Source organism: Orcinus orca, chromosome 20, assembly GCF_937001465.1.
Source record: "Orcinus orca chromosome 20, mOrcOrc1.1, whole genome shotgun sequence".
NCBI classification, from domain to species: Eukaryota; Metazoa; Chordata; class Mammalia; order Artiodactyla; family Delphinidae; genus Orcinus; species Orcinus orca.
In genome coordinates this window covers 55,423,567-55,437,439 of record NC_064578.1, presented here as the reverse complement: position 1 = coordinate 55,437,439, position 13,873 = coordinate 55,423,567, and the positions used below count along the sequence as shown (strand labels likewise).

Sequence of the window (13,873 nt, the reverse complement as noted above, 5' to 3'; positions counted from 1 at the left end):
GGTGCAGCCACTATGGAGAACAGTATGGAGGTTCCATAAAGAACTAAAAATAGAGCTACCATATGATCCTGCAGACCCACTCCTGGGCATATATCTGGAGAAAAACATGGTCCTAAAGGATACTTGCACTCCAATATTCATTGCAGCACTGTTTACAATAGCCAAGACCTGGAAGCAACCTAAGTGTCCATCGACAGATGAATGGATAAAGAAGATGTGGCATATTTGTACAATGGAATATTACTCAGCCATAAAAAGAAACGAAATTGAGTTATTTGTAGTGAGGTGGATGGACCTAGAGTCTGTCATACAGAGTGAAGTAAGTCAGAAAGAGAAAAACAAATACTGTATGCTAATGCATATATATGGAAACTAAAAAAAAAAAAAGGTTTTGAAGACCATAGTGGCAGGACAGGAATAAAGATGCAGACATAGAGAATGGACTTGAGTTCACAGGGAGGGGGTAGGGTAGGCTGGGACAATGTGAGAGAGTAGCGTGGACTTATATTCACTACCAAATGTAAAATAGATAACTAGTGGGAAGCAGCTGCATAGCACAGGGAGATCAGCTCGGTGCTTTGTGACCACCTAGAGGGGTGGGATAGGGAGTGTGAGAGGGAGACGCAAGAGGGAGGAGATACGGGGATATATGTATATGTATAGCTGGTTCACTTTGTTATAAAACAGAAACTAACACACCATTATAAAGCAATTATACTGCAATAAAGTTGTTTAAAAAAAAGTGAAAAGAATAGGGCATTCTGTGGAGGGTTTGTACAAAGTTTAAATATGCTAATGTTTGCATAGAACTAAAAGAGCCATTGCACCATTTTAAGAGCTGGCTGAATCTAGGTTGAATTTTTAAAATATTCTTAAGATATATAAGAACATTTTAAATACCAGGCCTGTAACAGGCATGCAGGTTTCTTATGTTTCTATCAAAAAGATACACAAGACGAAAAAAATTGAGAACTCAATGCTGGCGCCTCCTAGCGGGTCTTCAGGCTAATGTTTCGTTTTTTTGTTGTTTTTAGTTTTTTGCGGTATGCGGGCCTCTCACTGTTGTGGCCTCTCCCGCTGCGGAGCACAGGCTCCGGACGCGCAGGCTCAGCGGCCACGGCTCACGGGCCTAACCGCTCCACGGCATGTGGGATCTTCCCGGACTGGGACACGAACCCGTGTCCCGTGCATCGGCAGGCGGACTCTCAACCACTGTGCCACCAGGGAAGCCGTAACGTTTCGTTTGAATCTGAGTGGGAACCGCAGGTCTGACCCCTAAGTAGGGCGGTGACCACCTACACGTCCCACTCACAGCGGGATCGGGGCTCTCCGGGCGAGGGGCTCCCGGTGACCCCACGTCCTTGGCGGCGCAGCTGGTCCCGCTCCGGAGACGTGGTCGTGCAGATCCCAAGTGTTTCATGTTGAGACAGCACGGAGTGGCCTTGTTTAGAAGCCCTGTAGCTTCAGCAACAAGGCTAAGTAATCAAGTGGGCAGTTGTGGACGGACCTAAATCTGTGTGACCTGACATGAGGAAAGAATATATTTGGTTATATCTGTTCATATAACACGTCCATGAGGCCCGCCCACGTGTCAGTGATGGAGCGGGGGTGGGGTCAGGGAGAGAGGCATGAGGTCTCCCAGGTGTGGAATTCAGAGGGCGCTGGGCGGACTGACATTGTGCACGTGGAACAGAAGATGACGAGCAGACTTAGGCAGATATGGGGGTCTGCTTTCTGCGTAGCCAAGGCAGGGTAAGCCCTTACCCGGGCGGAGGCCATCTCACTGTGCGTTTCAGCTGTGTAACTATTGCAGCCAATAGATCCAAAAGTGTAACGACTCACGTGATAGGAATTAGAGCCTCTTCCATGAAACAGGTGAAGCTGATTCCAGCTCAGCAGGGAGGTGCTTTAAAATACTGTGTGTTAATTCTAAAATGTGAGGGAGCAGATCAGGAGACGCCTGCCATTGAAAAGATATTCATCACAGTTCCCAGGAGGAGGGGGCATGCATGCCACCCACCAGGGCCACGTAGGGAAGCACCAGAGACAGAAAGAAGGAGATGGAGTGAGGGGGAAATGGGAGCCTTTACTGTGGTTTCCACAAGAAGGAATGGGCAGGAAAGGGTAAGCAGGCATGGGATTGGCTGGATTAATGATTTCAGCAGGTTCTGGGGTGGAGGGGGCGTCCCTAGTTGTCATGTGCTTGGCCCTAGCTTGACAAGGGCAGGTGGATCGTGGCCCAGACTGTGGACCCCCATAAAGGAGGGGGTGCGGTGTGGACTCTGGGTTGACTGGTTTGTATTTGATAAGTGCACCCCAGGAAGAGGATTCTTGCTCAGGAGCTGGGGCAGGGTGGGGGGCAGTGAGGGAGGAGGCGGGGGGACAATGCAAGTGACTCAGGCATATTATCGGGTCATCTAGGAAAAGGTGTGTCCAGTGTCGACCTTAAAATTAAATGTTATTTTACGGGCAAAATGAGTTTATTTAGGAATGGCAGAGGAATTGCGATTCAGGACATTCAAACTATGGCAAACCACAGTCAAGTCCAGAGAACAAGGAAGAGGAATGTTACTTTACAGAGAAAAAGGAGGAAGCTGGAAGGGGCTGCTTTGACTGAAAGTCCCTTGGAGAAAACCAAGAGGTCAGGCTGGTGGTGGTTTCTCATTGGCTGGGCTTTGCTGTTTCTCATTGGCAAGGTTGTGACTGTTTCTCATTGGCTGGGCTGATGCTGTTTTCTCATTGGCTGAGTTGTTGCTGTTTCTCATTAGCTGAGCTGGTGCTGTTTCTCATTGGCTAAGTTGTGACTGTTTCTCATTGGCTAGCCTGTTGCTCTTTTCATTGGCTGGGCTATTGCTGGGCGAGGAGAAAATCATCCTTCTGAAAATCAAGTTTCTTCCTGCCCAGGAATGTAAAGTAAGCTGCAGCAGAGGGTAGGGGTGAGAGAGCTCCCCTTTAGGGCTTCCCAACTCCGTTTTAAATTAGGTTTCCCTTTATTAATTTTCACACTAGCATATGCATGTATGACCCATGTTAAAGCATCAACTTTAGAGAAACCTGAAATATGACGAATAGAAGGGGTACAGCAGGCTCTATTCTATGGGGTCATCTGGGAACCAGGTGCCACACTCAGCGTGTGGGTCCAAGGTCACCCAGGGCATCCATACCCATCAGCAGAAGGGAAGAGCCGTGAGGATCTTGTGTGGGAGGTTCACGGGCCAGGCTTGGAAGAAGCTCCGTCCATCCAGCTCACATGCCACTGTGAACTTCATCCCAGGACACACATAACTGCAGGGAGGCTGGGGAGATCATCTCGCTGGGAGCCCAGGAAGGGAGGACACGGTGCTGGTGAGCAGCCAGTCCTGTCACACAGGGACCTCCTGTCACTTTGAGCACCGGGTGGGGGTGGGGGTGTTAACGGGTTGTGGGGTGCGTTTCCAGTCTCCACTGCTTCCTCCCCGACCTCCTCTTACGTAGAGGTTCTAGGGACACAAGGAATAGACTCTCAAACATTGATCATTTCACAAGCTAGTGGAAGAAGGAAACATTCCTGCAAGGAGGTACTTAGAATTCAGAGTGAGGCATTCAAGCCCAGAGGAGCCCACAAGCGGAGGTGGTGCTGAGGCCCGACACCCGCTCAGGTAGACAGAATAACAGCCCCAAAGATGTCCGCATCCGACGCCCTGGAGCCAACTGCTGTGTTAGCTTAGGTGCAAAAAGGGTCTTTGCAGGTGTGATTGAGTTAAGGATCTCAAGGGGGGGGAATGAGCTTGTATGTTCCAGGTGGATCCAATATAATCACCAGGGTCCTTGTAAGAGGGAGGAGGCAGGTGAGAGAGAGGGAAGGAGGTGCGACCACAGAAGCAGGGGTCCTAGCCAGAGGGAGGATTTGCAGAGGCTACAGTTCTCCTTGAAGGCGGAGGAAGGGGCCCCGAGCCAAGGAATGCAGACGGCCCCCAGACGCTGCTAAAGGTAAAGGAATGGGCTCTGCCCTGGAGGCTTCAGAAGGAGCGCAGCCCTGCTGACCCCTGATTTTAGCCCAGTTAACATGTTAGCCTCTGAGCTCCTGAACTGTAGGATAATAAGTTGTGTTGTTTGGTGCCCCTATGTGAGGGGTTCGTTACAGCAGCAACTGCAAGCTTGTTGGGATGAACAGCTTCCAATCCCAAACCTGAAGGGCATTAGCCAGGTGACGGGGTGAAGGTCAGATCAAGGACAGTGTCCTACAGCTGATGGGTCCTCTTGTGTTTGGAGAATGCATGGCGTCCAGTGGGGATGAACTGGAGTAGGGGTGGGAAATGGGGACCTGCATGTTCCTCTGGGTGGACCTAAAGCCCGAGGGACCCTCTGTGTGCAGTCGTGGTCTCATCAACTCCCTCGCCCACTCCACACGTGTCCATGCGTGTGGGTGTGTGCATAAGTATATGCGTCTGTACAGTACATGCGTGCATTCGTGGGCGTGCACATGGCGGGGGAGATGGCAGCTGTATCAGGTGGGGCAGGCCTGCGCCTTGACCCAGACAGAAGTCCCCTCAGACATCTCCCTCTCTCATCCCTGAGACACACTTGAATCAGAAAACAAGGATGCCCTTTTTGTCGTTTCCCTCACTAAGTCTTGAGTGACTGTGGAGGCAGAGACTGGGACCTAGAACCTGTGTACCCCAGCGCCACACGCAGGGCTGACGCAGTCGGGCCTGTGAGGACATTTATTGATGAACAACGTGAAGCATGATCCAGAAAACAGGGTATCAGCAATGAGCTGCATAAGTGTAGCCCAGATTCAAGATCAACAACTGAACTCTAGGAAGGTTCGTACAGTCAGCTGAGAAGACAAAACAGGTCTCTGGGGGCAGGGGAGGATTCACAGGACGTGTCTGGACTCAGCTGGGCGACTGTAGGACCATAGCTGGGTCTCTAGAAACAGCCAAGAGACTGCAGCTGGGTCTCTGGAAACGGCCAAGCACTATAGCTGGTTCTCTGGAAACAGCCAAGGGGCCACAGCTGGGTCTCTGAAACAAGTGCTACACGTGCTCTCCAAGGAGCTAGTTCATTGTGGGAGGGGCCACATGGTGAATGAGTCTCCTAGAAGTTGATTGGGGGTCTCAGGACTCCAGCTCTTGCCAGCAGGAGAATTGACCGGATGACTTCAGGAAGGGCCGATTCCACCGGGAAACCCTCCAAATGTCCACTGCAGGCTTTTGCAAGAGTGCCCTCCTGTGTCTTTAGTGCAGAGGCCAGGTGGGCCTGGGGTCAGTTTCTGGCAAGGACTGCATACATGCTGGACTTGGCTGTGGGCTCTGTGGACAGTGGGGACACAGCTCTGGCCACCCTCTGTGTGAAGGCCGGGTGGTCCAGCTGGGCATATATCACCTCCTGGGGGCCTCCTGCAGCAGAGGCCTGAGGAGAGAGACTCAGGGTGAGTATGGGTGGCTGAGGTGAGGGAGGGGCTGTGGGAGGGGAAGACTTTGGTCGCCAGACGCCAGGTGCCCCTGCACATCCCGCCTCCTTAGTCGCCGTTGTGTAGTCCCCTCCCGCAGAGAAGCAGGGTTGGTCTGTGTGACCAACAGAATATGACAGAGTGAGGGCCACCTGTAGGGGAGGCCACAGAGGACAGTGTGCCTTCTGTTCCTCCCTCTTTGGGGTCCCTCCTGCTGGGGGAGGCCGGCCGCCATGGAGGAGCCCGTGTGGTGGGGAAATGGGGCTCCTCCCCACAGCCAGGGGACTGAGCCATCGTGGAAATGGATCTTCCAGCTTCAGTTGAGCCTCCGATGAATGCAGCCCTGGTTGGCATCTTGACAGCGACATCAGGACAGACCATGAGCCACCACCGCCCAGCTGATCCGATTCCTAATTCCTGGCCCAGGAAACTGAGATGATTTTGTTAAGCTGCTAATTTCAGGGGCTTTGGTACCCAGCAGGAGGTGACTAACGCAAGCACTTACTGAGGTGTCCACTTCCCCACTCTTCTCAGGAAGTCTGTCGACAGTGGCCAGATCTGGCAGGGAGAGGACAAGGGGTCAGTTCTCTGGGGTGGACCTTAGGGGGCAAATACGTCTGGCCTCATAGATTCATATTTGGTCTCCCACCCCATCTGGAACATTCTAGAATGCTCTCGAACACCCCCTACCACATTGCTTCCTGATGGCACTGAATCCCCACTTCCCGGCTCCCAGACCTGTCCCCCATCCTTGTCTTTACCTGGTGTCTCATCTGCGACGTCAACAGCGGGGCTGAGCCTGAGGGGAGAGAACACGTGAGCCCTCGGGGCTGCCTGGGGGCAGGGGGTTGGGGGCCCGGGGTCACTCCCAGGAGCCTCACCTCTCCTGGGGCCTCTGCTCCTCACCTTTGCTTCTTGGGGGCCCTGGGGACAGTCGGGTGTGAATTCAGAAGAGAAGCCTTCTTCCCAGCACCCCAAACAGCCCGCCTGGGTCACCCCACCCTGTCCCTGAGACCTACCCCGTTTTCTCTCGTGCCGACGATGGAGGAGGAAAAGGCCCAGGAGAAGGAGACAAAGGAGAAAGGCCACAGGGACCCCAATGAGAATATAAAGATGCTCTGTCGGCAGGCCTGCGGGAGGTGGGAGGGTGGAATCCGATTACCGGCGGCATGCCCACCACGCGCTGGGCGCTTGTCGTGTCCCCACTTACACATAAATCTCTCATGCCCAATAGTCCTGTGACATGATCTCCACTTTACAAAACCGGATCTGAGCGCTGGAGTCCTCTGTCCGCAGGGCACTGGTCAAGCTGGGATATGACCGGCACCAAAGCCCCTTCTTTCCCCCTTTCCCCAAAGAACACGCACCGGGCTCGTGCTTCTGCGTCCCCCTCGCCCATCAGGACGGTCATTGTCCTGCGGATGCGTCTGTGTCTCCGAGGAGTGAGGAGGGTCTGGGTCAGAGGCCTGATCTGGACAGAGAAGCCTCTGAGTCCCCCATCCCCACCTCCAAGGGGTCTCCTCCCCGGACCCCGACCTGCTCCCTCTAGAACAGACCCATGGACCTTGCTGTGAGGATGGTTACCACCACGGTAGTCACGCGGGACAATTTTCACTGAAATTTAGGTTAACTAAAAGTCAGATCGCCAGCTGCACTAGCCACTGCACTACCCCTGGCTAATGACACCCTCCCGGGATGACGCAGATACACAGCATCTCCTTCCTGCAGGAGGCTGCGTGGGACGGCGCTGCTCTCCGCGCTTTGTGCAACCTTTACAGAGACGGAAACCCAGCAGGAATCGAGAGCGGGAACCTCTGCCTGCTCACCTCCTTCTGGGTTCCCACGCCAAACACAAGAATCCCCATGTCTGATCTCTTCTGTTTTTCGCAGCAATCCCTGATGGGGCGGAAATGCTCTTCTGTGAGTCAAGAAGCCAAGACCCGATGTCCTCGAGCTGCCTGAAGCCCAGCCTTTAGCAGGTGAGAGGATGCAGCACCCGCCACGAGCTGCACTCCACGCATGCACCTTTTGTCCATAACCTCCTTTACATCTCCTAAGTGCTGTGCTCAGCATGGCTCATTTTACAGGCGGTCCAACTGAGGTCTTGGGGGCTGGTACACCCACAAGGTTGGAGCGCTTCATCCCCTCTTCTGGTCAGCGCCCCCTCCCTCCCACTGCTCCAGAGGTTGAGTCCTCAACGTCCTTTACAATAGAAAATTTCATTTCTTGGAGCATCCTTTCCTCAACACTGTGTCCTTGGTCCAGGATCCACGACCCCATCCTGCATTTTAACGCCATTGCTGCCTGAGCTTCCCCTGATGACATTTACTACGATTTAGAATAGCATATGTGTTATACACGTACAAATAATATATAGCAATATGTTTACATCTATAATGTATATTACATATTATATAAATATGCTTAATGCCTAAATAGTAAATATAAATATATTTTAATATATATAATATATAATATAATATAAATATATATAATATATATATTAATATATATTAATATATTTTAAATTATGTGTTTTTAACTTACATATGTATAATTTAATTTATATGAATAATTTAAATTATACATAATTATTCTATACATAAAAATTATATCAATTATACATATTTAATATATATTATGGTACACATTTTAATATTACATATACAGATTATAGTAATACATAGTACATGATAACATAATATATAACACACATTACTCATGTAACAATATAGTAATGTATATTATATTGTATTACTTATATATTTAATAGTGTAACTGTATTCTAATTTACTTAAATTATAGATCTGAAATTTTACATTGTAAGTTATATGTTTATATTTTTATATGCCCATGTATACTTATATACATCCCTATTATTCATTCTAATGAATTCTCCCGCTAAAGTCTGGGAAGCCAGGGACCCTTTCTCCTCATTCACCATGTGCATCAGTCCCACGGCAGGAGGCTGTCTGGTGCACACGAGGTGAGAAGAAAATATTTCCTCGGTATTAATAAGATTAGCACTTCTCCAGGTTGTCCCATTTGGTAGCATATTTAAGCGGGTGTCCTCTGTACGTGAACTCCTGTGTCCCCAAAGCAGCACGGCGGGGTCAGTGCCCCAGGAGGGTGTGGAGGGGGTCAAAGTGTCCCCAGTGGGCGCTGACTCCAGGACATCCTGGGGGCTGACTGCACACAGGGACAGGGACGGCCTCATCCCAGAGGTCCCCCAAAACACCATCCAGCCCTGGTCAGGGGTCTAGGACCATGTGATGTGCCCGATGGAGGGTGGGCCACACCACAGGGGACACATGGCCTAGGGCCCACAGATTCTCACCCAGTGGAAAGGACAGTCGACACCATCTGAGGGAAAAGACACAGGTTCCCTTGAAGGGGTCTGTCCTCACCCCATCTCTGGAAGCGCACCCCCCGCCAGCCCAGCAGGGACAGCTCTGTGCCCACCCTGATGCTGGGGCTGAGTGCCCAGGTCACCGTGGTGTCCAGGTAAGACCAGGCTCCAGGGACCTGAGCCAGGTGTGAAGGCAGAGAGATGTGTGTGCAGACGGAAGAGGGAACCAGAGGGTTTGGGAGTCAGGAGGGGGCAGGGGAGCCTGTGGACAGAGGACACAGCTGGGGACAGGGTCCAGAGACCTGGGGCAAACCTGAGGGCAGAGCAGAGACCTCCTCACCTGTCACCGCCAGGTCCAGGGGCTCACTGGGCTCAGACCAGTGATTACCTTTTCGATAGAGGCACTGATAATGCTGGGCAGCGTCTCTACTCACAGCGGTGATGCTGAATCTGGCCTCTGTCTGGTGTGGACCAATTTGAAACACAGTTTTCTCATCCTTGAAGTCATTCCTATCTTCCTTCCTCTCCAGACGGAATTCCTCAGCCCCAGCAGGGCCCCTGCACACAATGGTCACAGGCCACCCCTGGGGGCTTACAGAGTCGGGCTCAGCCCTGGTGGAGCGACTGGGCAGGGTCCCTGGGATGGGTAAGAGCAGAGTCTCAGCATTACGTGAAAATCATCACATCACATAATTCACCCATTTGTGTTGCTCAATTCGGTACTTTTTTTTTTTTTTAACTTGCAAAGTTGTGCAACCGTCACCACAATACAATTTTTTTTGGCTGCACTGCATGTGGGATCTTCGTTCCCCAACCAGGGATCAAACCCACACCCCCGGCATTGGAAGCATTCAATCTTGACCACTGGACCACCAGGGAAGTCCCACAATCCAATTTTAGACCATTTCCATCATCCTCCCCCAAAAGACCCCCCCAGGTCCATTCTATGAGCATATAAATTCCCATCACTGCGGAGTGATTTTCCCCACTTGACTTAAGGACCCTGAGGCTTGGTCACGTCTTGCTCAGGGTGACGTGGGAGGTGTCAGAGCAGGCTGGGCCCCCGGGCATGTCTGCTGCAGGGGGCGGCTCCCTCCCTGCCCACGGCCACTCTAGGGGAACAGAGACAGCTGGGAGGGTGGCACAGGACGGGAATGACCGGGTCATTCCTGGGACAAGGAGAGCAGGGGTCTCAGTCGGTAGGAATGATCTGGGCTGGTCTGAAGGGCAGCTGCCAGTCCCAGGTGGGATTGTGTGGGGTGAGGGACGCAGTCTGCAGAGCAGCTGTGTGTGTGTGTGTGTGTGTGTGAGCTGGAGCACAGATCTGATCCCACATTCCTCAGCAGGCGAGGATCTCTGTGTCCAATGCGAGTCTTCTGTGCTTTCATCCCTGGGTTTTCTCTGTATTTTTACCTTCTTCTCAGCTTATTTCCATTTCCTTGTTACTGAGGCTCTGGAAACCCCAAATGTCTCAACTGGGCTGGGGGCAGGGGGAAGAGCGGGTTTGTAGCCCTGAAACAGGAAGCTGGCCTCACATTCAGCAAAATCCCATAGAGGCAGGGGGCTGGCAGAGGTCACTCATTCACTCTTTCTTTCTTTTGACCACACCTTAGCTCTCATCTATCTGTTTACTGATGCCTCCATGTACCACTGGTTCCACAAATATGAGAAACACCCAGGATGCCTGCCCTCTTGGGGCTGAAAGTCTAGAGAGAGGATAGCCATTGACAAATAATTGTGCAAATCCACGGGTACAAACGGTGGTACATGCCCTCGGGGTGAGTGTGGGAATCTCGGGGGCAGACAGGAGGCAGAGCTGCCGTCCTCTGGGAGGCCCGAGGGAAGAGATATCTGAGCCAAGATCTGAGGTCAGGGGTGAATTCCCCAGGCCGAGGGACAGGGGACACCGGGCATTCAGGGTGGTGCGGAGGTCTGGAGCTGAGTGGGAAGATGGCATTTAGAAAGGGAAAGAAAACCAAGGTAACTGAGATAAGTGGGCCAGACAGCATGGGGACAGACAGATCCAGGCCAAAGAGAGATGCGTGGGTCTCAGTCTGTCTGAAGGTAAACTGTGAGAGGACTCGAAGGAAGATTACGGTTTTCCTGAAGATAAATTATATACTGTATAGATATTTAAAGTTTTTAAGTAAAACTTTTAAATGATCATTTAAAACCACATCACTGTGTGCTACAGTCCGTACGGGAGGATGGAGACGGTGGGATTGAGGAGGATTCTGAGTCTGCCCTTGGCGAGGTCATGTTCTCTGCCCAGGGGCTGCCGCGGGAGATCTGGGCTTGTGCGGGGAGAGCTCGTGGGTGCAGCCTGGTCTGTATGCTCTGAATCGTCCCTGGGGGCCATCAAGAGCAGAGGGGGAGAACGCGGGAGAGACCTGGGCGAGGGTTATACACTGGGGGTTGTTTGCAATTCGAGGTGTATGTCAGGGCCCCCAGGATCGGCTCCACTCTCACCTACATCTGCCTGCGGGGTGCAGAGGGGATTGGGGAGAAGACTCACCCGCCTGTGTGTGCATCGTGTGACCCAGACAGAGCACTGGAAGAGAAGTTGTAGTGCGAAAGACGCCCACTGTACGGTTTCCTCATGGGGCCGCAGTCAAGCGGGGGCCTTGAGGAGCCAGCGGGGTAGGGGGTGGTCATCGTCCCATACTTCCCCGACACCCCGGTCAACATTGCCTCTGAGTACGAGCCCTCTCCTTGCTCTGAAATAGTCTCAGGACAAACCCCCAATCCCTCTTCCAAGCAGGTGTTCCTCCCTGCCCCCCAGCCCTTCTCAGTCTGAACTCAACCCCATACCCAGGCACCATTTCCAGCACTGAACCTTCCGTGGTAAGACTTAGGTCTTGACCAGAGCTGAGGGGGACCACTTTGCCCCGCTAGGGCCCCAGCGTCTTCTGGGCTGGAGTCGGGACGGAGCTGGGAAGCAGAGCCCCTCTGCCCCTGGATTCCTACCCCTCCATTCCAGGACTCACCCAGGCCCAGGAGGGTGGTGGGACGGGGGGACATGGCCCAGCCCCTGCCCCCGGCACCGTCCTGGAGTTTGTGAGTGAAGGAGAGAGCCTGTAGGCTACACGAGAGAAGAGGATGTGGTGGCTAGGGCCCCTGTCTGGGGTTTCTACGTCAACGGCCTCACACAAAGGGGAAGAGCTCTCTCTCCCCTCCCAACCACGCTTCCCACTAATGAGACAGAGGTGGGGCCTGGCTTCCAAAAGTTGTTTGTTCCCCCTGTGCACTGATGAGGCTGAACTCATCTCTGGAGGCACCCCTTGAGGTGGGAGCCTCATTCTCACTCTGTGGGGCAAGCAGAACACGGATTTGTGCAGCAAACTGACTTGACTGTTGGTCCCAGCTCCACACGACAGCCATCTGTTCTCTGGCAAAGAGTTACACCACTTTATGCCAACATTTCCTTGTGTTTAAAATGGGAAGCCCCAAATCCCCCTCCAGGTATTTAATATTACAATATATGTTACATTCCCAGCAAGGTATTGAGCTCATTAAAAATATCTCACTCACATGGGTTCTCTGCCTATCTTCCCGAAGTGGCATGGGAACCAGGGAAAGGGAGGCTGGTCCATCAGCACATGCAAAATCCTAAAGGGATTGGGTGATCAGGAGACAGACCTTGGGAGCTGGCCCTGGGCTTGGGATCAGGTGGGGCACCCAGCTGGGTGCTGAAATAAACAGCAGGACCAGGGATGGGGAGGGCGTTTGTGCACACGGAGCCCAGTAGGACAGGAGCCCCATCAGGGAATCTCACGTCCACTGCCCCTGAGGCCAGGCAAGAGCTGCTTCTCCCAGGGGGTAGCTGTGCCAGACGTTGATGTCTGCACAGCAGCCGATGCTCACTTTTTCCTTATTAACAGAAACCTAGTTCTGTTTGAGTGGCTATGTTCCAACCCTGGAGCTGAGGGATGGGGGGAGTGCAGAGGATAAAATTTGGGTTAAGGCAAGCCAGCAATCCCATTTGCAGCGATTGGTCCAGAGGGGGCACGTGAGCATATAGTATGGCCAATGGTACTTAAAGCAGGATATATCAGGGTTTCTGGGAATCATATTTGTCTCTTAATAACAGAGGGTCTCATGAGACTTTTGCCTCCTTTTCTCCTGTCCATGGGCAGCTATATCATGATGATGTGATATCTGGAGCTGCAGCAGCCATCTTGCAACCATGAGGCAACAAGCTTGACTACAATAGCAGAAATACTGAACAAACTGAGGGGAAAGAATACAAGATCCAGGGTTCATAGAAGTTCCCCAAATGCTGAACCAGCCCTGGGACTGCCTATCCCTGGAATTCTTAATAAGTAAACAATAAATATACTAGATTTTCTGTCAAAATTTCAGACTAAATCTGTGGACCACGCTCCATTTTAAAATAATAATTATTTTAAAAACTAAAATTGCTTAATAGACTATTTTAAAGGTCTTCTTAAATGCCTCAAAGAAATGAACACTAAGTGAAGGCTATGTAGTCAAAAATTAAAGGAAGACAAGATTCCCCAGAGTCAAGTTGAATGCTGAACATGGCTCTCACCTTGACAATGATGCATTAAGTTTTATTTTCATGGCCTTGCAGATGGTAGAGGCTAAAGGGTAAAGTCCAGGGGTCACCCTCGTTGATTAACACCAGCCAGCCCTATGTATCCGCGTTTTTCTGGTGTGTGTGTGTCTCTCTCTCTCTCTCTCTCTCTCTCTCTCTCATCTTCATTAGTGGCTTTTATCAGGTTTATTGAAGGATAATTTGCAGACAACCAACTGCATCCATTAAATATGTGCAATTCAATGAGCTCTGGTAGTTGTGAAACCACCATCATAGTCAAGATTTCCATCACCACCAAGATTCCTTGTTCCCTTTGTGAAAATAAGCAAAGTAACCTCATTTAAAATGGAGCCGGGAAGCCCGGAAAGGGGAACTCTCAGGCATGTAGCACTTGGTGCAACCTGCACTCCCAGTACGGAGAAGGAAGACGAGAATTATTTAGACAAGGGAGGACATTAATTACATGGGAATTTCATCCCCTGCTTTAAGAAAAAGAAGGAAGATCCTTCCGTGCCCCAGCAACAATGCTCTA

General features: G+C 51.5%; 2 protein-coding genes across 19 annotated transcripts in view; one reads left to right on the top strand and one right to left on the bottom strand.

The window, feature by feature from the left end:
• Nucleotides 1–4,688: 4,688 nt before the first annotated feature.
• LAIR1 (leukocyte associated immunoglobulin like receptor 1) lies at nt 4,689–11,920 on the bottom strand. 15 transcript variants are annotated; one of them, XM_033411929.2, is made up of 9 exons: nt 11,771–11,916; nt 11,299–11,334; nt 9,124–9,420; nt 6,802–6,905; nt 6,454–6,564; nt 6,316–6,358; nt 6,196–6,233; nt 5,940–5,992; nt 4,689–5,394 (listed from the first exon to the last, which is right to left on the bottom strand). In XM_033411929.2, the coding sequence occupies exons 1-9, from the start codon at nt 11,802–11,804 to the stop codon at nt 5,364–5,366; spliced, it is 747 nt and encodes a 248-aa protein (XP_033267820.1). In that variant the 5' UTR covers nt 11,805–11,916; the 3' UTR covers nt 4,689–5,363. The 15 variants fall into 15 exon arrangements, 13 of the variants coding, with proteins under 13 accessions (XP_033267820.1, XP_012393497.1, XP_012393499.1 ...); XM_012538043.3 differs by lacking the exon at nt 6,802–6,905 and adding an exon at nt 7,261–7,330 and having other exon boundaries at nt 6,341–6,358; nt 11,771–11,914; XM_012538045.3 differs by lacking the exon at nt 6,802–6,905 and adding an exon at nt 7,261–7,330 and having other exon boundaries at nt 6,341–6,358; nt 9,172–9,420; nt 11,771–11,914.
• The window catches only part of TTYH1 (tweety family member 1), a 59,888-nt gene continuing 53,339 nt past the window's right edge, over nt 7,325–13,873 (top strand). For all 4 annotated transcript variants that reach the window (XM_033411907.1, XM_049703477.1, XM_049703479.1 and 1 more), the window contains exon 1: nt 7,325–7,413. The gene's annotated coding sequence lies outside the window, so the exon portion shown is untranslated. The remainder of the gene's footprint in view (nt 7,414–13,873) is intronic.

Bases quoted from the DNA above. Each gene is read 5' to 3' on its own strand.
- LAIR1 (XM_033411925.2), bottom strand. From the start codon at position 11,804: ATGTCCCCCCGTCCCACCACCCTCCTGGGCCTGG. The intron at 9,421-11,298 runs GTGAGTCTTCTC...TACCCATCCCAG, and splicing joins CACGATGCACACACAGGCGG to GGACCCTGCCCAGTCGCTCC. The intron at 6,906-9,123 runs GTGAGGAGGTCT...TTCTCTGTCCAG, and splicing joins CCTGGACCTGGCGGTGACAG to ATCAGGCCTCTGACCCAGAC.